At 34.6% G+C, this 24,420-nt stretch overlaps 1 protein-coding gene across 1 annotated transcript in view; it reads left to right on the top strand.

The window, feature by feature from the left end:
• The window catches only part of LOC149780165 (uncharacterized), a 110,964-nt gene that overhangs the window by 19,396 nt on the left and 67,148 nt on the right, over positions 1-24,420 (top strand). Inside the window, exons 8-15 of the mRNA XM_089936913.1 lie at positions 3,125-3,254; positions 5,868-6,078; positions 10,339-10,512; positions 14,461-14,806; positions 16,004-16,298; positions 17,584-17,710; positions 18,261-18,494; positions 21,207-21,306. Of these exons, the coding sequence (XP_089793039.1) occupies positions 3,125-3,254; positions 5,868-6,078; positions 10,339-10,512; positions 14,461-14,806; positions 16,004-16,298; positions 17,584-17,710; positions 18,261-18,494; positions 21,207-21,306 (1,617 nt within the window). The remainder of the gene's footprint in view (positions 1-3,124; positions 3,255-5,867; positions 6,079-10,338; positions 10,513-14,460; positions 14,807-16,003; positions 16,299-17,583; positions 17,711-18,260; positions 18,495-21,206; positions 21,307-24,420) is intronic.

The following is a 24,420-nucleotide window of genomic DNA, read 5'->3' as shown; positions in this document are numbered from 1 at the left end:
GTGTAAATTTCTCCAGTAGGACTGCAGCAACATCCGGAATAATGATGTAACATTGCATAATACCATCATGCTCACATCATCCACAGTTGATTGCATCATTTTCTGATGCAATGCAATACTAATGCCATGCGGCTGCTGAAGTAAGTTGACGTCAGCAGTGTACTATACATGTGTAGGCCTATTATACTAATGCCAGGCGGCTGCTGAAGCTGACGTAAGCAGTGTACTATATAAAGCCCAATCAGATAGGTTCAGCATTTAAAATATTTTAGACGTTGTGCGAGACAGTTCAAGCTACTGTTACATAAAACTTATTATTTTATCCATTTACGTACAATAAAGAACAGTAATGCCTCGAAAGTGTGTTAATACCGCGGAGAATTTTTGCTATATTTGTGGGGAAGTGACATTTGCCAACCAGAAGAAAAGTATCAATTCTCAAGTGAAGAAGGCATATCATCTTTACTTCGGATGCAAGGTTGGTGACCAAGACAAGCCTTGGGCTCCGCATATATGCTGTGCTACATGTACAACACAGCTTTCACAGTGGTTGAATTGCAAAAGGTCATCAATGCCGTTTGCAGTCCCAATGGTGTGGAGAGAGCCAAGCAACCACCTAAATGACTGTTACTTCTGCTTGGTTCCTCCTCTTTCCGGCGGAATAACGAAGCGAAAGAAGTCGAGAATAGTCTACCCAAACATTCCGTCTGCATTGAGACCAGTTCCACATGGTGAGGGACTTCCTATTCCAGAACCTCCAGCAGAATATTCTCTTGATTCATCTGACGAAGACAAAGGTGAGTCGACCTGTTCTTCTCCTGGTCCATCAGCATGCAGTGATCCAGATTTTCACTGTGGTACATCATCAACCCCACACAGAATAACACAGGAAGAACTAAATGACCTGATTCGTGATTTGGACTTATCAAAGAACAAGGCAGACTTGCTAGGATCAAGACTCCAACAATGGAATCTTCTAGAAGAAGATGTCACAATTACTGCATATCGAAAGCGCCACCAGCAATTGGAGCCTTTCTTCAGAAAGGAAGTAATCTGATATTCTGTTCCGATATTGAGGGCCTCATGAATGCTTTAAAAATCACTCATGACCCACAAGAATGGAGACTATTTGTGGACTCTTCGAAACTGAGTCTCAAGGCTGTGCTTTTGCACAATGGAAACATTCTTCCATCTATTCCAGTAGCGTATGCTGTCCACATGAAAGAGACATACGATAACTTAAGGCAGCTACTGAATTCCATTGAGTATAACAAGTACAGCTGGCACCTCTGTGGTGATTTGAAGGTAGTTGCCCTTTTAATGGGACTGCAGCAAGGATATACAAAATACATGTGTTTCTTATGCGAGTGGGATAGCCGAGCAAGGGAAATGCACTACATGAGGAAGGAATGGACTCACAGGCAGAATGTATCCATTGGAGAGAAGAATATCCAACACCCAGCTCTGGTTGAGGCTCAGAAAATCTTGCTACCACCCCTTCACATCAAACTAGGTTTGATGAAGAACTTCGTGAAAGCCATTGACCGGACTTTGCCAGCATTCCGATACCTGCATGAAAAATTCCCTCGACTCAGCGAAGCAAAGATTAAAGAGGGAGTTTTTGTGGGTCCTCAGATTCGAGAGCTTTTCAAAGATGACCGGTTCAACAACTTGCTGGAAGGTGACGCGAAACAAGCATGGAATGCTTTTCGCCTAGTTTCTACAAACTTCCTCGGAAATGTTAGGGCAGAAAACTATAAGGAACTAGTAGAAGACATGTTGATGAAGTATAAGAAACTTGGCTGCAATATGTCTCTAAAGATTCACTTCCTTCATTCCCATTTGGATTTCTTTCCTAGCAACTGTGGTATTGTTAGTGATGAACACGGCGAACGTTTTCATCAAGATATCGCAACAATGGAACAAAGATACCAGGGAAAATGGTCCACTACAATGCTGGCTGACTACTGCTGGACACTCCTCAGAGATGCTCCCGAACAGCTGTACAAGAGACAGGCGAAGAAATCTAAGATGTAGTCAATGACTTGATTTTTTATAGGTAGGCTATTACAGTTGACCTTTTACTATTGGAATGCATTTCGTTATGTAAACATTAATTTCTTGCAGATTACAAAAAAACTAGAGCCAATTTTGCAATTTGACTGTCATATTCGTGTTCAGCACATAAAAATTGATAAGAATTGACTAATTTTATTTCAGTAACATGACTTTTGTAAAAATTTGTTGTCCAGTGTAATTAAAATGGGATCCTTAACTACAGTAAATGGACCGTACGATCTCGAAGACAATTAATCATGTAGTTGAAGTCTAGTAATATAGTTTGTGTAAATTTAAACTGAGATATTCGTTGAACTTGTTATTACCTTATCCGGAGTAGGATGACTCCAACAAATTTTTGTAATATTCATGTGTGTTCACATACTATAGTGTATGGTTTCTACTGAAATAAGTTGCATTATTTACATTATGTATTCTAACTGAAAAAATGTATGACAAAATATGCCACAAAATACGCTTACAGTGTTGGATTGAACTAATGTATGATAAAATATTTCAAACAATACATTGATGCATTGTTGAATATATTTGACTTCTAAATGAGGCTAAACGAAATAAAACGTTTACGTTTCTCTGTATACCTAGCCAAATGCAGATATGTGATTTTTTGAATATACAGAAATACAAGTTGCATATTAATGTAACCATAAACATTATTGTGTGTGGTATAGATATGCTGGGTTCTTTTCATTCGCTATATAATCTCATTAGGTAACCTAGCGTATGGGAGAGAAGAAAATAATTATGTATTGTTAGTTGCAAATGTTGATGTTTGAAACGTAGTTATAAGAAGGAAAGAAAATTACATGACAACAATTATTGTGCAACCTTCATGAGAAAATTACCCTGCATTGCTAGTATCTTCGAGTTTGTGTAATTTTAGTATTTAAAAATGCCCCCAAATGGCGAATAATTCCTCAGACTTTCCGATCTACGTCTGTCAAAGCTTTCCTAAATTTAAAATCGTAAAGTATGTTGATTGTCATTGGATTCGTCTGAGTTGTTAAAATATACACGATTTACATTTCATACCAAATGTCATCAGATGGTAAAAGAATTACGACCAGCTACATACATGAATGCTACCCTGGAATCGATAACCCCATACCAGATAATTTTACTTGTGAGGGCAACTTTAATTTAAACGAGTGGGAACCACTGAAACACCAAGACCGGTAAGAAATTGTAACCTCTGATGAGTTCTGTAATTATATAATAAGGCTTTGTGTACTGCCACAAACATATCGCTATGTATCTCTATATTGTGTGATTGATATTAATCAGTAATTGATGACAGATATCTACCTGACTGCTCACATCTTTATTTTGTTGTTGTTGCGAACAACATATTACATAGCTAATACTTGTTTATGATTTTAGGTTATATATCACAGGAGACCAGAAACCAATGGAAATATAGAACAACAATAAAAGTACTATAGCAGAAAACCTTATTCTGAAGTATCATCTCCGACCTTAATGCCAATATTTAAATATTGGCCTATCTTCTAGGAGCTGAATTTCCATGACCTCGTATGCAAAATTTCCGAGCCTATTCAGTTACTTCAGTCAAAACTCGGAAAAACTCGGCAATTTACGGAATCGTGGTATCTTCCACGCAATATAATCACTACCCGCTTACGATATTGAATTTACAAACATTGCAGTCGAATTACAATCTGTAGAGAATTACATACGTAAAAGGAAAAGTTTGATTTCTTGTCTCCTTTAAGATAATTATTACTTTGAGGCAAACATGTTTACTAGTTTGAGATATATTGACAGAATTGATTCTGGCCCTTGAAGTTTCTTGAAAGAAATTGTTTAAAGTGTACTTGAAATTTACGTTAAGTTAATCCGCATCCTGGTTCTGAAAGGTATGACCTAGTTTTCTATATAAATGGTGTTTACTTTGGAATTAGTCATTCCATATCCTAGTAGCAGTCATAGTGGATTCAAGTTGTGTTAAAATTATTCATTGGAATTACAAATTACTCAAAGACTCTAGGACTAAATTACAATTTTGGAAATAATTGTGAATTGATTCAAGGATAGTTTGGATTATATCGTTGTATTACATCAAGCATGTTAGCATGTCAACACTATTCCAGGCTACTGGCACATCAACATATACAACAGTGGAAATCATTCGTAACTTCAATGAAATTCATTTTGTATGCTCAATACTTTTGGATTCAGATAGAACCTGTAATACTATTGTGATAGTTATTTCACAATACTGTAAATTCTTTTCACGTTTTACTTTGTGTTCTAAAGAAAGAAATTATTTGTAGAAGTTTACAAAATTTGTTGATTTTCGGTCTTTTCTGATATTAGTTTAAGACCATAGATTCGTAACAATACACCTGTATCTGGAAAATTCTAAGATTAATCTAAAACTGCATTCGGGAGTGATGTTGATTGCAGCATTCAACCGAAAGTTGTTTTATAAATGAATAATCTTAGCAAATGGTATTATGATCATCCAGTCCTAAAAGTTCTCATCAAAAGGTAAAGAGGTCAATCATTTTAGCATTTCGTTTGTTCGTCGCTATCTACTGCTAACTTTAAAAATACGCTGTTATGGTAATCTTTAATTTTAAGTCTGCAAAATTAATTGCATTAAGTACAAATTGATGATCTGATGAGTTTCAAAATTACTCATAATAATATCATTGTTGCTAAATTAAGTTAAGGACCAAACGTTTGTTTTCTCAATCAAAATTTAATTATTATGAAGACCAAACGAACATGAATGGAAATAATGTTCTTTTACATTTAATAAAGGGGACAAAATTCTTCAGCTGTTATAATTTCTTCATCCGTAGCTTAGACATTCTGTCCAACGTAAAAAAAAATAATTGTTGAGTCTTTTCAAAGATACCACGATAATTCATATTTAAAATAATTGGAAATGTACATTCAAATTGGTGAAGAATACCAAAAGCGTTACAAAAGCGTTACAACACTGCACTTTTGATTGATAATGACATCTATCTTAGACCTAGTAAATCAAAGAAACGAATTTACGCTTAGAAGTTCAAAGTTTCAAGTTTCAAGTTTACAACTGCAACATAGAAGAAAATTTTGCTACATACTAGGAGAGTGAAAACAAAGTTTTAGAAACACGGAATATATCAAAAAAGTTTACAATTTTATCAAACAGAAAAGAAATCCATGAAGTTCTATAAATTTATGATAACATCACTTCTGAATATCGGCCAATTTTGAAGTGGGAATCAACTTGATATTGATGAGTGTATCTCATTAAGAATGGGTTTTAGGAAATGAAATACAATAATGATAGACATAGTTTGTTATAAAGTCCCAGGATGATTGCTCATAGCACATTTCTTTCAGAGAACCAAGCGGTTTGTATGATATTGGTTTGAATTTATATTACATCATCTTATTAAAGGAGAAATAGCATACATGAAAGGTAGCTTGCAATACGTAAATATGTGAAATTCTTTAAACTCAGTTTTTCAGAGTGATGCCGGATGATATAATTTTGGTTAGAAAAGATAAAATTTGTTCCGACTTGGAGTGCTCTAATTTCTTCTTTGTAATATGATTTTAGTATAAGATGTAGTCTAGATTATAGCACATTTTCGTGCTGAGGATTTCGTTGTGAAACCTATGTAATTCTAATTAGCAGGCATAAATAGGAAAGAACATTTTGAGGACATTCAAGACATTAAAAGATACATACATGTATAGTGATCATTACAACCAGCTGTAGGAAACAATTGTATAGCCTGCCACTTTCTTGTATTCGCTTGTTTCAGCATTCAGTTTACTGTAGAAGTTAGAAATGGTGGTCACGTTTTATTCGTGAATTATGACAATTCGATGCAGCAGGACAAATACAACTTGACAGGTGTTACAAAACAGAGCAGCTTTGACATTGTCTTTGATTATCAGGAGCCACTTCATTGCAGTGAACTTGTCAGTAATTGTTCGATTGAGCCCATCATTGTGCCGGAGGTCACTAATAAAGTAAGTGACTATGTCACCTTAACATTTAAACATGCCAAATATCATCAAATAAAACTGTTCCAGCGACGTCGAAACTAAACAAATAAATCGTAGAATGAGGGATACAAATATACAAAATTTACAACACAATTATACAGTATACAGTAAACTCGCCGATTACAATTTGTGAACACTTCCTTGTGTCAAGTTATATTATGATGAAGTACCAGAGCTTATAATACTGTACCCTCTACAATATTACATGTCAACATGAATAAAATAATTTGTCAGAATGATCGAGTTCATATTTTAAAGCATTAAATAACTTTAATATGCTTTGTATATAAACGTAACCAAATGCCGATTCAATAGTACATGTGGAATCAAAAGACTATTAGGTATAGAATTACTGAAGAGATCATATCGTATATCTACTAAGGTATGAGGTTTAAATGCTGTCTTCTGAAAACTATCTGGCATTTAACCGTTTCAGGATTTATATGTTACTGTATTTGTAGAGAGAAATTAAAACGAATTGTTCTGATCAATGTTGCGCGACGTTCGGAGTGCAGAATAGCAAGTGGGGAAAAAACAAGTTAATTTTTTTTATTTTTTTTCTATTATATTTTCATGATGTCCGTCTTAAGCTGAGTAATAGAAACAGAACACAACATAAACGTTACTTTAATTTCAGCTAAATTTCTAAGTCAATCAACAGCAGTAGTTAAACAAATACACAATAACTAAATTCAGGGCCAAACTGCATAGCGACCTTTTGGTAAATTACCGCTTATCCAGTTATTTGTTTAAAACAATTTCATTTTGCTCTTGACTCTTAACTTTAAAATTCATGATCACATTGTGAATAACTGCGTATTCAAATGACCTTCCTATTTGGTCTGGAATGATGAGACTTTACTTTTCTGTGGATCCAACTAAATTCTGCTTTGCTAGTTATAAGTGGGTGGCTTGATAGTCTGGCCTTGACCATGATCTGCATTTGTGTTTCTGTTCTGCTGTTAATAGTTTGGTATCATAATCTGTAAATATGTGAAATTCTTTAAACTCAGTTTTTCAGGTTGGTGCCGGATGATATATTTTTGGTTAGAAAAGATAACATTTGTTCCGACTTGGAGTGCTCTAATTTCTTCTTTGTAATATAACCTATGTAATTCTAATTAGCAGGCATATATAGGAAAGAACATTTTGAGGAAATTCAAGACTCTAAAAGATACATACATGTATAGTGATCATTACAACCAGCTGTAGGAAACAATTGTATAGCCTGCCACTTTCTTGGTAATAAAGTCTCCAGCTTTCGTAAGGATTCTCAGGAATCTTACTTTCATGCAATACTCTTTCCTTAACGAAACGAATATTGCTATTTACATTTGGCCATTTGTTCTCAGACATATTAATTTCGCTAAAATTATACCATTAATTAACCAATATAGGCATTCCTCAGCTACCATCGCTGTTAAACTAAAATATCGCGCATCAGAGTATAAAACACTTATATATTTGATTGTGCTTCGATATTCTTCGATAAGAAATTGGATATAAAAGAAATTAGTATATGCTTATTTTTTCCTCCGTTAACTTTATATTGTCAAAATCGTGCAATATTTTATATTTTACGATATTGAACTAGCGTACCATTCATATTGCAGTAAATTGCATAAGGGAACTACTTTCTATTGTAAACAAACAATGGACGCATACGCCAGCACTTTTGATTTGTAAACAAATCATGTACGCTCGCGTAGTAGGCGCTTTACGTTTTGGTTGATTAAATTTGTTTCTGAATGAACTAAAGCAGATGTTTCGTTGACTGTCACGTACCAGCTGCTTTGGAACATTCCGCGCTAACTTTATTCATACAATATTTCGGACTTAGGCTAGGTATAGATGACAGAAGGGTCCTTACAAATAACATGCAAGTGGCAAGGCATAAACCGCCTTCTTTAGCTGGTAATAAGAATGGCAAAACAAATATGCTTAGTTTTATCCTGAATTTCCTCAAAATGTAGTTTCTTAGTTCTTCTAAACCGAATTACACGAGTCACGTCAAAGGTTTTCAATCTTGAATAAACATATCAAAATTGTAATGTAATTTCGACTATGTTCCAAGTGCAACTACATCCTCATTACTGCACTCAAAATGAAATAAACATTAAATTCCACAGCGTCGTTTTGATAATTGCAATTGAAAGACTTCACATTTTCCCACATTATGATTGAAAACATTCAATGGCAAAAACAGAAACACATTCAGTTCCATTTTTTCTTGTAGCGTATTTTTGTTTATATAATTAAGCCTTAGGTAGAATAAAAAATTAAGCACTTAATAAAAATGTTACTGCATTTATATGGGAAAATATGACTTCGTTTTGTCAGATGTATGTACTGCACTCCCAAGGTCGTGCAGTATTTCCATCCGGAAAACTCGCTCATATTTTCCCATACAAATGCAGTAACCTATTAATATTATACGACTAAAATCATTAGACATCGATCCGTGCAACGGGTTTAGTATGGGCTACCAACTATTGGTTTGAAAATGTTAAGCAGAAACATAGCTTATTTGCTGTCTAGGCTTATCGGCTTTGATGATTTTTTATATACCTAAACCCGCTTCTTTCGCTTGCAATTTTCTCTAATTTAGTGCATGCACTCGTAAAAGGAATACTATCTTAGTCAGACAAAACAGGCTTGGCCCAAAGGTGCATTCCTGTGCTACTTCATTACGGAATCTAGATAGAATAACATAGTTCGAACCATTGCAAAACAAATATTTGAATGATCAGGAATGATATTTTTTATCACAACATATTTCACGTTTGGTGTCATTAAGCTATCGCTAGGCAATGTGTGCATAAAACGCTGAGGTATATGCTCGGTTTAGTTTGGGATCCCTGGTATGGATATTTAATTTGCATCTCAGTTCATTTACTTTTTTATTCATAATATGGGTTATGGAACATTGTATTTTTAAGCTGAACTTGTCCAAAATCAATTTCATTGTCAATCTGATCAGAATCAATGATTATTTTATTCTGTAAAAAACTAATACATAGCTAACATTTTTCTATGAATGTGGGTTTAAGTGTAAGGTCATTATCAGTAAAAATAAACATTTTTATATTGGTATGAGCCACGAGCACTGTGTTTACCATGTTATTTATCATCATTCTAGCTACCGAATCTTCTAGAATGGGAGTTTCCATTAATAGGATTTCTTCAAACAGTGCTAATCGTGGCCTATGACAAGTAGAGGGCCTTACAATCTTGTTTATTTAGAAATTATTTGATAGATAAACACCGATTGTTTGCTTAGAAAAAAAAAGTAGTTTCTAACACTGAAGTGAGACCAGTAATTTAAGTAAAATCAACGAATTATTTGTTTCTTTGCAATACAAAGTAAACGTTCAAGAAACCTTTAAACTATTTTCAATTAAATCCCAAAGGTCCTATCACATTCCAAAAAATATAGAATGTTCTGAATGGATTTCAATACGGTTAATAAATTGGTACAATCCAGAATTCAACAAAATATTCCAGCATAATTGTAAACCATACAGATTCTAGAATGTTCCAATGAATTTCAATACGGTTAATATATTGGTGCAATCTAGAATTAAAAGGAATATTTTAGCCTAATTGTAAACCATACAGGTCCTAGAATGTTCCAAATGAATTTCAATATGGTTCACAAATTGGTGCAATCCAGAATTCAACCAGAATATTCGCCTAATTGTAAACCAGATAAGTCCTAGAATGTTCTGGGCTAAAATGATATGTAAACCTATTTGCAATTTACAACCATGGACAAAAGATGGCTATTTAAAAATTCTGTTTACAGCAGCTAAAGTACAACTTACAATCATAAACAAATATTAAGCACGCAATTAAATGTGCATGATACACTCAATAGTTTTAGGCCCACGTCCTGTGCAAATTAAAACAGTGCGAACGATACTGCAGAACTCAAGGAACAGACAAAAAGACGAGTATATAATAATTAGGACGATTACGTTAAATACGTATATTTGAACTGCAAGTGTTATATCTTTGTGATTGTCATTATATATCGCACACTAGTCCTAGTAAGGTCTGTTAGTCATATTCTTTTATTCACGCAAGAAAACATATTTTACAGACTTAACAAATAATACCCGACAAAACTTCCTTCTTCCTTCTACAGAATAACGTTAAAGGAATAGTTTCCTTTGTTCCCGGTTGAATGACAACGACTTACTAATACCACTCACTCTTTCTCAGTCATTTATTCAAGTCAGCTGGGATGGATGGAATGACAAAGATTCAGGGATACGTAAATATGAAATTGAAGTGTTCCAGCTGATAGCTGATGTCAACGTCAGTGATTTAACAAAATTGAAACATGGCGAAAAAGTTTCGGGTACTCCTGGGCCTCTTGATTCATCAGCATCTGAGGTATGTCCTGAGTAACTTAAAACGCAATTGAAAAATATCCACATCCATCCATGCATCCGTACGTACATACATATGTACATACAAACGTGCATGTTTGCATACATAACATGCATACATGCATACATACATACATACATACATACATGCCGTTACATCTAGGGGCTTAAACTTAAATAGCAAGACAAGGTAAACCGAAGAAGCATTCAACTTTACAAAATGTAATTTTATTGAAATAGAATCAAGAAAGTGAAATAATTATATAAAAATAAAACTTTCACTATATGAATTCCTATAATATTCTAAACTTTACTATAAATGTCTCCATAATCCGGTAACTATCCAAATGTATTCCGAATGAAGGTTATATTGTGTTTATGTGCTACCGTTCTAATACCACTGAGAAATCTCAGCTCTAAATCCAATCTGTTTTTACTTCATTGTGATCTCATAACTTAAAATACCACTGCAGTCCTTGAAATTTTCACATAATCCCATACGAATTTATTAAATATTTAAATCATCGAATACATTCACGGAATCCGATAAGTACTGATTGTTTAAATTAAAAAGTTTCCACTCTGTTAGATCCGAAGAACAACTATTATAAATAAATCACTATTTCTTCTAACGACTCTAACAGAACTAAGTAAAACTTAAGAATAAATACACGGTGTACACGTGTATTCCCATTAGAAAGTCTTGTAGTACCTCTAGCGGGTATATGGGAGGAAAAAAAACCTATGTTACGCCTCCCTGGGTTCTTGTATTTTAATCAGACCTGATCTTAACCTAATAACTAGAAGAAGAAGAAGGTCAGCGTCGTGTAGTATTCTTGTGTACAATAGTTATTTTCTTCGATAACATACAAAGTACTGAGCAGATTATTGCACCAAAAAATGTTGAACTCTACTCCTGGAGACACGTTAGAGGAGTAAAGAATGGAACAGGGAACTTGTTAATGTAATCGTCGGTTGCATGTTAGCCACGTGCAACGCACGCAACTCACATACTACTCTCACCATACGTACCACAGAATAACATGTATATGGGCCTTAGGTATTATTGTATTGAATAATAATAATAATAATAATTATAATGAGGACTTTGTATAGCGCCTAATCTTTCGAAGCTCTAAGCGCTTTACAACATTAGACAACACCAATAAGATAAAAAACATATAATAATATTATTTTTAAAAAAACACTATGAAATTAGAAAAACATTAAAAAAATAATAAAAAAAACATGCTGAGAATATTTCAGGTTGGAAACATTATTAGGTCTTTAAGTTTGTTCATGCAGTCGAAATAAGTGAGTTTTGAGAGCCCTCTTGAATGTGATCACTGTGTCTTTGTGTCTAAGTTCAGTGGTCAATTCGTACCACGTTGCTGGGCCCTGGTATGCAAAGAACGCTGTCCATATGACTTTGATTTCATAGTGAGAATAATGATTATACGATTGTTAGAAGAGGAGCGTAAATATCTTGCTGGTATCTACATATGGGTGAGATCGGATTGATATGTTGGACTAAGAGTCCGACAGTGAAACGTAGCACAGAACAAATTTTGTTTGATTCTGGATCAGATGGAGAGCCAGTGTAGGGTACAGAGCAGCGGGTACGTGTGCTCTGATCGTAGTACTCTAAGTATGATCCGAGCAGCTGTGTTTTGAACTTTTTGAAGTTTCTGGAGTAGATATTGAGATGAACCAGACAGAATTGAGTTACAATAGTCCAGTCTTGAAAGTACTAATGAACACACAAGATTTTAGTGGCAACAACTGAAAGATATTTGCGAACTGAGCTGATGCGTCTCAGCTCAAGATATGTAGCCTTGCATATGTTCATGACATGTTGGTGGAATGTGAGAGTACTGTCCAGAGTAACACCAAGGTTTCGTACTGATTGTGTGAATTTAATATTGGCGTTGCTGATATTTATTGTTTGAGGTAAAGGATGTGAATGAGAAAGTCTCTGTTGTGATCAGAATTGCCTCATTTTTATCATTTATCTGCAGCTTGTTACATGTCATCCATGATTTCACATCCGAAATGCACTTATCTACACCTTGGATGGTAGCATCAACTTCAGTTGGGTGGCTAGATTTGTATATTTGGGTGTCATCAGCGTACAATTCGTGAGACACTGGATGATGATCTATGACACTTGAGAGCCACTGAGTATACATAATGAAGAGAACAGGTTCAAGAACAGACACCTGTGGAACACCACTACATAGATCAACTGGGCTGGAGTGTATTCCATTTGCAGATACAATTTCTGTCCTGTTGACCAAGTAGGACTTGAACCACAGTAAGGCTCTATCATGGATGCCAAATACATGCTGGAGACGGTGAAGTAATATATCAGGGTATATTGTGTCAAATGCTGCAGACAAATCAAGGAGGGTGAGGACTGTAATCTTTCCGCTTTCCAGCGCAGAGAGAATGTCATTAACTTCTTTTAGAAGAGTAGTTTCAGTACTGTGGCAAGGGCGATATGCAGATTGTACATTGCTAAAAAGACTCTTTGAATTTAGATGAGATACAAGCTGGGATAGAACGACCTTTCTAAGATTTTTGATATGAATGGGAAATTATAAACTGGGCGGTAGTTCTTTAAATCGTTATGGTATAGTGTTGGTTTCGTCAGCAGAGGGTCTACAATGGCAGTTTTGAAAAATGATGGGAATTCCCCGGATGAGAGTGAGGTATTAATACCATCAGTTAGTGAGGCAATACTGGATCTAAGCACTCAAGCAGCAGTGATGTTGGAATTGGATCAAGTTCATATGACTTTGGTGCACTCTTTATCAGGATTGTACGTACAAAATCCATAGAGACAGGTTCAAATGCTGCTAATGGTTGCCGCTCAAATTCTGTATTCCAACTGTATAGTGAGGACGAGTCAATTGAAATTGTAGTGTCAAGCTTATCTCTGATGGTTTGTACTTTGTCACGGAAGAAATTTGAAAACATATCCGGAAGGTCGACTGGAGAGAAGGTAGTTGGAAGTGGTGTTGATTTGTTCCTTGACATTAGCTTGTTAATAATCTCGTAGAGCTCATTGCAGCTGGAACTTTCCATAACCAAAATACTAAACGCACACAAACAATAACAAGCACACAGTCATGTACAGCATCAACGTGCGCAGCAAATCAAGATAATGATTCACTGAAAGATTATCGAACAGTTAAATTCGTGTTTTTTCAGAATAACTGGAACAGTCATTTTAAAACCATATCAAACTATTTAACTAATCAACAACTTGGGCGTGCACGATAGCTCTAACAGGACAAATGCACCAATAGTTTCATGAAACGTGTTTTGACGGCCATTCGAATTAATGCGTGGCATACTTCACCGACATTGTTGATGATTTAACCTTATCTTGGTAGTATACATGTGTTTTACACTACAGCTACGTAGTCACTGTATTTAATAGTTTGAAATATACAAACCCAAATGACTAAAATAGAAATTATAAATAAAATAGACGATACAGATATAAAAACATACATACATACATGCATGCATGCATACATACATACATACATACATACATACATACATACATACATACATACATACATTCGTTGAATCTCATAACGTGGTAAATCATAACACTGCAATTAGTAGGGTTTGATAATAATCCATTATAATATGTAACTGGACAGTCGAAAAAGAGGAGATGCATTGATACATTTAGAAAATATCTTTCTATTAAGGAGAAAAAAATTTCTAGGTTCGAAAAGCGTCTTCTGTGCTATTGGACAAATAATGCTAACTTACATATACTTTAAAGCCCGTCAACTTAGCAGATGGTATTCTTTATACTAAAAGAAGAGTACAAAAATCTAGGTATTCACTCAGAAAAGTATAGCATATAAAGTAACTTTAATGTTAACTTGTTTTTCTTTTTCTGTGAAATAATCATTTTTCTCAATTGCAGGCCAATATGTCTCTCAGAAATTCTGGCGCGTATTCTGTCTTGTTGGTTGTATTTGACAAAGCGGGGAATAGAAAATCATCAAGACGCATTTTCATCTTCGATAACATTTCTGCTGTTGAAAAAATGAATAACCCTTCCAAAGTGACATCAGCCTCTAAAGAGACTAATTATAGATGGATTACTAAGCTGTGTAAAATGGTTCATGTAGAATGGCACAATCGTTTTGCAAATAAAGTGCATGAAGGAAAAGGGTGGCTGAATTCGGTGGAAAAAGTGTTCCATGTTGATAGCGCCCTTGACGACAACCAAGGGAAAAGACAAATAAGTAGAACAGATAATATTCACGGTATATATATATATATATATATATATATATATATATATATATATATATATATATATATATATAATGTATGTGTGTATGTATGTATGTATATATGTATGTATGTATGTATATGTATATGTGTATGTATATGTATGTATATGTATATGTATGTATATGTGTGTGTGTATATGTGTGTATATGTATATATGTGTGTTTGTATTTGTATATATATGTGTGTGTGTGTATATGTGTGTGTGTATATGTGGTTTTTCAAACTAGGTAATGCTTGGCACGGTTATGTTAAGGTAATTGTAGTATGTGATTTATACTGGGTGCGATTTCTACATTCTAAGTATCAGTTTGGTGACGTTTGAACTACATGCATGATATAGATAATGATACCTTGCATACATGATCATGCCTCGCTACTTAATTCAGTTTAAACAAATGTTCTACTGGCTTTTTGTACTTTCATTGTATTTTAATGTATTGATCTGAATATTATTTTAGAGCATTTTCTCGCAGTCTGATTCTCCGTACCAATAATTTGTATCCACGCCTATCATCGCACTTTGAATTATTGTTGATAAAGGTTTGCCTTTCTGATCCCAGAACCACAGTATAAACATTTATTTCGTTCATTTTAATAATGTTATCATCTGATGTTTGCATTTATTTATTTTTAAATTTTCCGTCTTTCAAATTTGTTCAAGTTTTCTCTCAGTTTTTGTGCTACGTGTAATTGTGATGGCGTATTTATTTTTTTCGCTAATTATGCGTGGGCATTTGTGTGTGTTGATTAAATTGGTAGGGATTATGTGTTATTTGTATGATGGTTTAATTGGTAGGAGCTGTGTTTAGTAAGAACTGTTTGTGTGTTGATTTAGTTGTATGAATCATATTTTGCTATATTTTACATGCAAATTGGTTTTCTTTCTTATTTTAGCACTGACAAATTTTTCATTGAATTTTTTCAGATCAGAAAACAATTCAATATGATAATTCAAAAAATAATTTTTAATGAATTTAATCAAAAGGCAGCCTGCTCAGAAATGCACCAGATACTATATAGGACACGTATGGCTAGAACATTTCGATAATATGTTCCCAAGCGTTTGGCTGTAGTCTTTACTTTTACCTTTATATTCATTCGGTCAGGAAAATACAATTATGGAAGATGTTTCTTATATTATTGAACACCATCACGTTTTCTTGAAGGTATTGTACGTTTTGATGTTGGTTACGAGACAATATATCAAAGAAACATCACACATATCCCTTTCAAGAGTATCCAGAATATACATGATGAAAGCACGGACATAAAAGAAGACATAGTTGATGGGAAGCGGATGGTGATTCACGTGCGGGCCTATGACATTATGGGTAATTTTTCAGAAGATACTGTAAATGTAACAATTGACACCAGTCCACCTGTTATTGAGAATCTCTGGTTTACATGGGAAGATGGTGCTAACATCAGCATGTCCATTTTGAGGGAATTCGCCAACTTAACGTAAGTGATGAAACATTTGTAAAATTAATACTTGTTCTCAGCGCTGGAGAGTGATGCGTTGTTGTTTGGCTTGTGGGAGAGGGTGTATGTATGAAAGAAAATTGTACATAACAATGTATCCGTCATATTTTAAATCTATTTGGTGCACATACACTGAGAAGCTATTTTTAATGTTGATAGTCAATCCTCTCTATGTGAAAAATGCATGGCCGTTTAGGACACTAAATATCCTTTTATAATCTTTAGATTATTTGACACGTGACAAGAGACAATATCTATTATTCCTGAAAAGGCTGAATTTGTTTTGGCAGTGTTGTCGGTATAAAACTGTAAAGATAAAGTCACTCAAGTAATTTCTTTATCAACAAAACAAACAAAATGCCACTTGTCGGTGTATGGAAAATAGCCCTAATGACCCTATAGTGTCCCTTATGAAAACAGGGGTTCAAAGAAATGTATAAACGTACATGTTATAACGAGAACAGTAATGGTAAAACTAAACTTACTATTAAACGCACCATTTCGTGTCACTAACACCCACTTAACTACTGACCACATAGGGTAGTATGTAAAGACGGGGTTATAATAATATAATTTAAATAAGTTATAAATAAAACTTAAAGATTCTATTCCGTCCCTTCCATGTTGTCTTCTTAACAGAAACGTAGAACCCACAACTCCCTTCCTCTACCATTCCCTAATAGATAAAAATATACACCTTCATAAGCCCTACAAATTTGACTATTGGTGTGAATACTGTTGCAATCTATAGATATGAATCTGATGAAAAGAAAACTAAATCAGTATATTACAGACATGCATTAGCTTCGGTTTTAAAACTCAACGTCTCCATTATAGTACCGTTGATGTAGTGCAAAAACATGGTAAGTGTTACAATTTTGGCTATCCTTAGTTTAAGATTCGCACTGAACATGCTATCTGTCACTGCCAGCAAGCTGTATTTCAACTATATTAGGTGTCCGTAGAGGCATATTTTCATTTATCCTTTTTATTTATTCTCTTCTGCTTATTGTGACATTTAGAATTTTGCCAATCGTACACTGACCAAAATATTGTCATGATTTGATTACTGTAGCAAAATGTATGTCTCATTCTGATTAAGGTGGTAATCTAAAGGAACAAATATTATTTGGCAAGTAAACAACTGCACACACACACACACACACACACACACACACTAACTATCGACTTTGTGTATTTTTGTGGTCTTTATTAGAATTAGATCAATATTAAATCAAACATTGATGTATGTTTTCTACTGTAGGATCGAGTGGTTGGCCTATGATACTCACAGTGGAATTAACTATATCCAGTGGAGGCTGTATGATAATTACACAGGTCACACGGTTGTTCGTGGACTGAATAATTTATCTCTTCAAGAAGAATTATCGGTATGTTCATTTCTCGTTCTCCCTCTCTTCTGTATAAATGGAACTCATTAGTCGAGTAAATGATTAAGGTTCAAATTTCGGATCTAATTTTCAAACACTTGTAGTATATGTTGCATTCTGATTTAATTCCCAATTAACTGGATAATCTCCGAATTCATTGTAGACAGAATGAAAGCATCGCATGATTACTTACATTAGCTTCATATACATGCCTAGAGTATTGACGTCACAGACTATGATCTCCCATAACTGTAGCTGCCCTGAGTCGATTTGTCCGCTGTACATCTTATAAACAGCTTTACGCCGGTACAGGTGCTTAAAGGAATCTCTTTCGTTGGACCTTATGTATGCTTGTTTGGATTCACATTACGCTGTTTCAATATATATATATCTGTGTGTGTGTGTGTGTGTGTGTGTGTGTGTGTGTATAACCCATCTGATGGTTTCTCAAACTAAATCCGTACGTACCAGTATAACTTGTATACAAAAAATGATGTATCTTTGCAAGTTGACCAGTTGACCATAATTACTGTTTGATCAATCTTTCCAGGATAAGGAAAAATGCCAGGCAAAGTATATGAACTGCAGCCGAGGGGATCACTGTTACTGTACTCCTTTCGATGGATGCTATCACAAACATTCTGTCCTGAAGGGTCAAATGTCTCTGGTCCCTGACAATCTGGAACGGAGATTAGAAAACGCAGATCAGGACCAAGACGGACATTACTTCTTTGAAGTAGAGGTGGAAAACAGGGCCAAACTTAAGACAACTGTGACAATCAAAGTATGGAAACGTTTACCTTTGGAAACTTGCAAATTTAGACAGGAAATGTCACATTTACTCAGTATAAATGTCTTTTAGAATTAATTGGAATTAAGTGTATCTCTTGAAAAAGTTACTTATCATACATTTTGAAAGAGTCTTAAAACTCTGCGCTCCTTGGGACAATTACAAACAAAAAGACCTTGTATTTTAGAAACATTCCAAATCGACAGTAACAGGTGAACTTCGTTTGTCAAATCGTACCTTTTGGATAGCCTTTTAACTATCCGTTCGTAATTTTATCAATCCTAATGATATTTTACAATCCTGTCTCGTGCAAATATTTTAGTCTTTTATTTCAGCACTGTAGATCTCCTATATTGACCCAAAATTATTACCTCAAGATTTTTTATATTTTTTACACCAAACGTCATTCCTGCGATTTTCGCAACAATAGTGTTCCTAAAGGGAGAATGTTTTATCGCTGTATTATTTCCCTAAAGGTAATCTGTATACTCAGATAACTATTTTTCAGTTTCTCCATCTTACATTTTCCTAATTGTTGTCGTCTCGGATGCAGGAGATCGCGGGTTCGAACCCCGGCCGAATCATACAAAAGTCTTATAAAAGTGGTAATAGCAGCTCCCTTGCTTGGTGCTCAGCTTAAGGAGGTTGGTGTTAAGACTGGTCGGCTTGGTGTCAGGATAATATGACTCGGTGGGACAAGATAATACATGTCTGCAGCATGATGACCCCAGTGCTTGACAACTATAAACTGCCACACGCAGACATTGTAGCGATATGACTGAACAATTGCCAAAGCTATATTAAAAATCAAACACACACACTCACACCCCTCAATACTATCTATACAATTAGTGTGATCTATCGATGTATCGATCTATCGATCGATCGATCTATCGATCGATCGATCGATCGATAGACAGACAGGCAGACAGACAGACAGGCAGATAGATAGATATATATATATATAGATAGATGGATAGATATTAACACGTCTGTTCCTCATATATATATATATATATATATATATATATATATAACTATTGGTACGTGGCTCCCTCATAGGTTTCTTCAGTTTACTCGTCTTAGTGACGAATAAACTATTGTTACTTACAAAGTATCCAAATGCGAATATCTCTTAATTGCTAAAGGGCTGGTGTTCTCATTGAGAACGTGTTGCATACAATTAAAGATTTCGTGGAAATGTCTGCATAACGGAGGTTTACTAAAATGTGCAAAAATATGGTGAATAGCAAGTAGAGACTAGAATCTGTACGTCCCTGTCTATGTAACGAAAATATGGAAAGTATAACATAGAGGTTACCGTCCTTACGTATCAGGCTATGTAATGAAAATATGGAGAACAGCAATTATAGGCTACAGTCCCTGTTCCCCAGGCTATTTAATGAAAATACTTGCATTAGCAAGTAGATATTACAATCCATATCCCCAGGCTATGTAATCAAAATATGGGGATCAGCGGGCAGAAGTTGCATTCATTACTCCCCGGACAAAATGTAATGAAAATAAAGAGAACAGCAAGTATAGGTTACAAACCTTGCTTCCAGGCTATGTAATCAAAATATGTTATTGGAACAGTCTTACAAATCTGTAAAAATGTTATCAGTGACATTTTCCTTACATAAATTGCTTGAGCGATGTCGTGTGCCCCCCACCCCAACATTTATATGCAGTATTTTAATTAGAAAGTGAAGACATTTGACATAAAGAATGTTATTTTTCAAACAATCGGAACACACGTTAAGTGCTACCTGAATAAAGACTGAACACCATTTGAGCACAAGGATGGTTAGCCATCGGTAAACCGTCATAATAATGAACGTGTGATATTAAAGAAGAACTAACGTTTGTCATTATTTATAACCCCTGCCTTAGCTTAGGTCCACAGGTCATGCAGCCAATAACGTTTGTCCATGATGCACAGGATTGAGTGAAGATTTTATTTTACAGTTGTCGAAGATGTTCCTACGACAGGCGTCGTGTTAATATCAGCTGAATCAATGATGTATTTAATATACATATTGTGACAAAATAAACCCTATTTAATATACATACTGTGACAAAATAAACCCTATTTAATATACATACTGTGACAAAATAAACCTTATTTAATATATAGACTGTGACAAAACAAACCCTATTTAATATACATACTGTGACAAAATAAACCCTATTTAATATATAGACTGTGACAAAACAAACCCTATTTAATATACATACTGTGACAAAATAAACCCTATTTAATATACATACTGTGACAAAATGATCCATATCTTGGGTTGTACATTACTATAGATTAAGTGTTGTAAACATACCAGTATGAGATCCCTGTAGAGTCGGTGTAAATTGATCGCCTATAAAATTGCAAACTAATCTTGTTATATACGGTATAAATAATTAAAAAATGTTTGATGTCTTATAATAGATATACATTTCTGCATTACCTGTGCAACTTTAGTGACGGATACTGTTTAATTGCATGGCGGAAATAAAAACTGAAAATCGGTACACAAAGCCCAAAACATTTTCATCATAATAATCAATGACCGGTAAACTGCTGGTAAGATTTAAGTATTAATTACCGACATAGGAAAATATACATAGTAAATATGAATAAACCAATAACTGTCGGAATATGTTCAGATCGATCTACCTAATGCATCAATTTTTGTGTGTTTGTTGATGCAGACAACGGGTCCTTTCCTCGTGTACAGCACCAGTCCTGAGTTCAGCATTGAACGAAATGTCACTGTATTAGATGATCGCCTTTCTTCTTACGCAAAGACAGGTAAGTAATTTTGCATGATCAATGTTAACATTAGGTGCAAGACCCCAAACACATTAGGACTCTATCATTTCTTTTGTAAAAAGAAGCAAAGCAGAGCATGAAGGCAAACATGAGAAAAGAACAAATACATGAACGTAATAGCTTTACAAAACGATTCTTCAAAAGGCTTATGTAACGAAAGTAAGTGCATTAACAACAAAATATGAAAAAGGCGTAGAATAGTAACAATACAAAATTGTATAGAAGGAATGGTATAGTTCATAACGTTTGAACCAATAAATGTATTGTATGCAATATTAGCCATGCGTACAATGTGTATAAATAGAGTTAATTAAACCTAATTCATTTTAGTTCAATATATGAAAATCCACTTTATGACCAGAACGTGCTGCTGTGTTTTTGCAATCTGATACAATACGAGATAATTTAATTGCTTATAATATTAACTACAATTAGTAAGTACTTATTGTCTTTCGGATTCACACAATAATTTGGAATTTTGTGGATTCAGTACAAGACATTCTGGATTACGTCATTGGTATATCAGGATATTCGATATAACTGGTACATCAGGGCATTCAAGACTAATGGAATTCGTTTGGGAACTTCAATATTTTTTCACTTCTGCCATTAGTTTTATTAGAAATACAATTCACAATTATGTAAAGGTCTTTTGATTTCACACTTTGTGTTCTACTGAAATAAATTGCTTGTTGATTTTTACTTAAGTGTTTGGTTTCACTTTGTTTCCTTTACGTATGCTAAGCTCTAACGTTGAAACAGCATCCTAGCTACACTTGGAATGGACATTTCATCTATTTTCTCTGCAAGGAGTTAGTGTTATGAGGTTAATAGTGCATGAAAGGGACGTGCATGCAGACACGATTCTTTTCTGAAGATTTCTTTTTGAAAATTACTATCTATATTTTAATATGTCAAATGGTTTGGTTCCAAAGATCTCTTCACATGAATATATCTGCGAAATAGGCTAAGAGAATGAAGAGTGCTCCAACTGCTACGAGCTTCATAGAAAGTGACACATAACATGTATAATATCATACTGTATTTATCATCAGTCTTACATGAACTTATGAAGTGAAAGAAAGTTATAAGTGTTTTACGTTTTTTGCAATAGCTATATCTCTGGAAAACTAGTAACGGTCTCCTAAGGGACCGACCATATACATCGGCAGTGGCGGAAGGGAAGTGCACCACTGATTTTCTTTCAAACCAGATTTTGTTGATTTTCCCAAGATAATTGTTTACAAATAATATAATCGATATAATATGATTTTTGTCCAACAATCAGTGCGATATTTTTTAAGTTATTTGAAGTTGGAAATTTATAATATTTAGGAATAAAATGTTACAGTTCCCCCACTTTTGAAAACGTTAAATGCGCAGTCCCTGAGTTTAATGCGTCATGGAGAAACATCTCTAAACCCAGTTTAACCAGCAAAATGGCCATATATTTTTTACTTTTACTTTTGTTCCATAGAATTATGATAACTTAAACGTTCCATTGGTAATATTTTGAGACACCCCCAGTGAGCCCCATTACAAAATAAATTACTTGCTTTATCCACGGCTCTAAAACCGAGTATTAAAACTGCTTTACTTTAAGTAGCATACGTTGCTTTTTCATCACATGGGCGACAGCAATAGATAGTAATTCATTATTACATATTTTACTGTGATAGCTTAATTATCCACTCAAGCAGTTTGTGCCATTTCGATTTTGCCACATGACTATATCAATCGTCTACAAGCTATATTATTAGACGAGAAAAACATTACGTACGTCGAAGTCTGACCTAATCTAAACGCAGTTTGCATCCCTTTTAGATCGAATGCAAGCTTGATTTAAAACATTTTTGACGCTGGATACTTCTAAGTAGCTATAAAACTCTACCCTTACCGCGACTTGCTGGATACTTCTAAGTAGCTATAAAACTCTACCCTTACCGCGACTTGCTGGATACTTCTAAGTAGCTATAAAACTCTACCCTTACCGCGACTTGCTGGATACTTCTAAGTAGCTATAAAACTCTACCCTTACCGCGACTTGCTGGATACTTCTAAGTAGCTATAAAACTCTACCCTTACCGCGACTTGCTGGATACTTCTAAGTAGCTATAAAACTCTACCCTTACCGCGACTTGCTGGATACTTCTAAGTAGCTATAAAACTCTACCCTTACCGCGACTTGCTGGATACTTCTAAGTAGATATAAAACTCTACCCTTACCGCGACTTGCTGGATACTTCTAAGTAGCTATAAAACTCTACCCTTACCGTGACTTGCTGCATACTTCTAAGTAGCTATAAAATTCTACCCATACCGCGACTTGCTGGATACTTCTAGGTAGCTATAAAACTCTACCCTTACCGCGACTTGCTGGATACTTCTAGGTAGCTATAAAACTCTACCCTTACCGTGACTTGCTGGATACTTCTAAGTAGCTATAAAATTCTACCCTTACCGCGACTTGCTGGATACTTCTAAGTAACTATAAAACTCTACCCTTACCGTGACTTGCTGGATACTTCTCAGTAGATATAAAACTCTACCCTTTACCGCGACTTGCTGGATACTTCTAAGTAGCTATAAAACTCTACCCTTACCGTGACTTGCTGGATACTTCTAAGTAGCTATAAAATTCTACCCATACCGCGACTTGCTGGATACTTCTAAGTAACTATAAAACTCTACCCTTACCGTGACTTACATGATGCTTCAAAGTAGCTATAAAACTCTACCCTTACCATAGCTTACAAAATGCTTCAAAGTAGCTATAAACACTCTACCCTTACGTAATGTCAATTTATTTTAGAACGTTTTTGCATGATCAATTTATTGTAACTGTTACATTTCTGACTTTAATTTCGTTATTTCTTCCTTCGTGTTAAAATATAACATTTTTATCATTTTATTTAAGTCATCTTTAAAACTAATTACATCAGTTTATTATGGGGTATACAGTTTTCAATTCTACGATGGTCTATTGTTGGTCACTGTAAAAAAAATACTGTATGTTTTTGCATGCAAACTCTTGTTGAAATCTCTGTCTCTCTCTCTCTCTCTTTCTCTCCAAATTTATTTTTCTTCAAAACA

This window comes from Sinohyriopsis cumingii, chromosome 16, assembly GCF_028554795.1.
Source record: "Sinohyriopsis cumingii isolate HCF-2022 chromosome 16, ASM2855479v2, whole genome shotgun sequence".
Taxonomy (NCBI): Eukaryota; Metazoa; Mollusca; class Bivalvia; order Unionida; family Unionidae; genus Sinohyriopsis; species Sinohyriopsis cumingii.
This window is presented reverse-complemented; position numbering and strand designations above follow the sequence as displayed.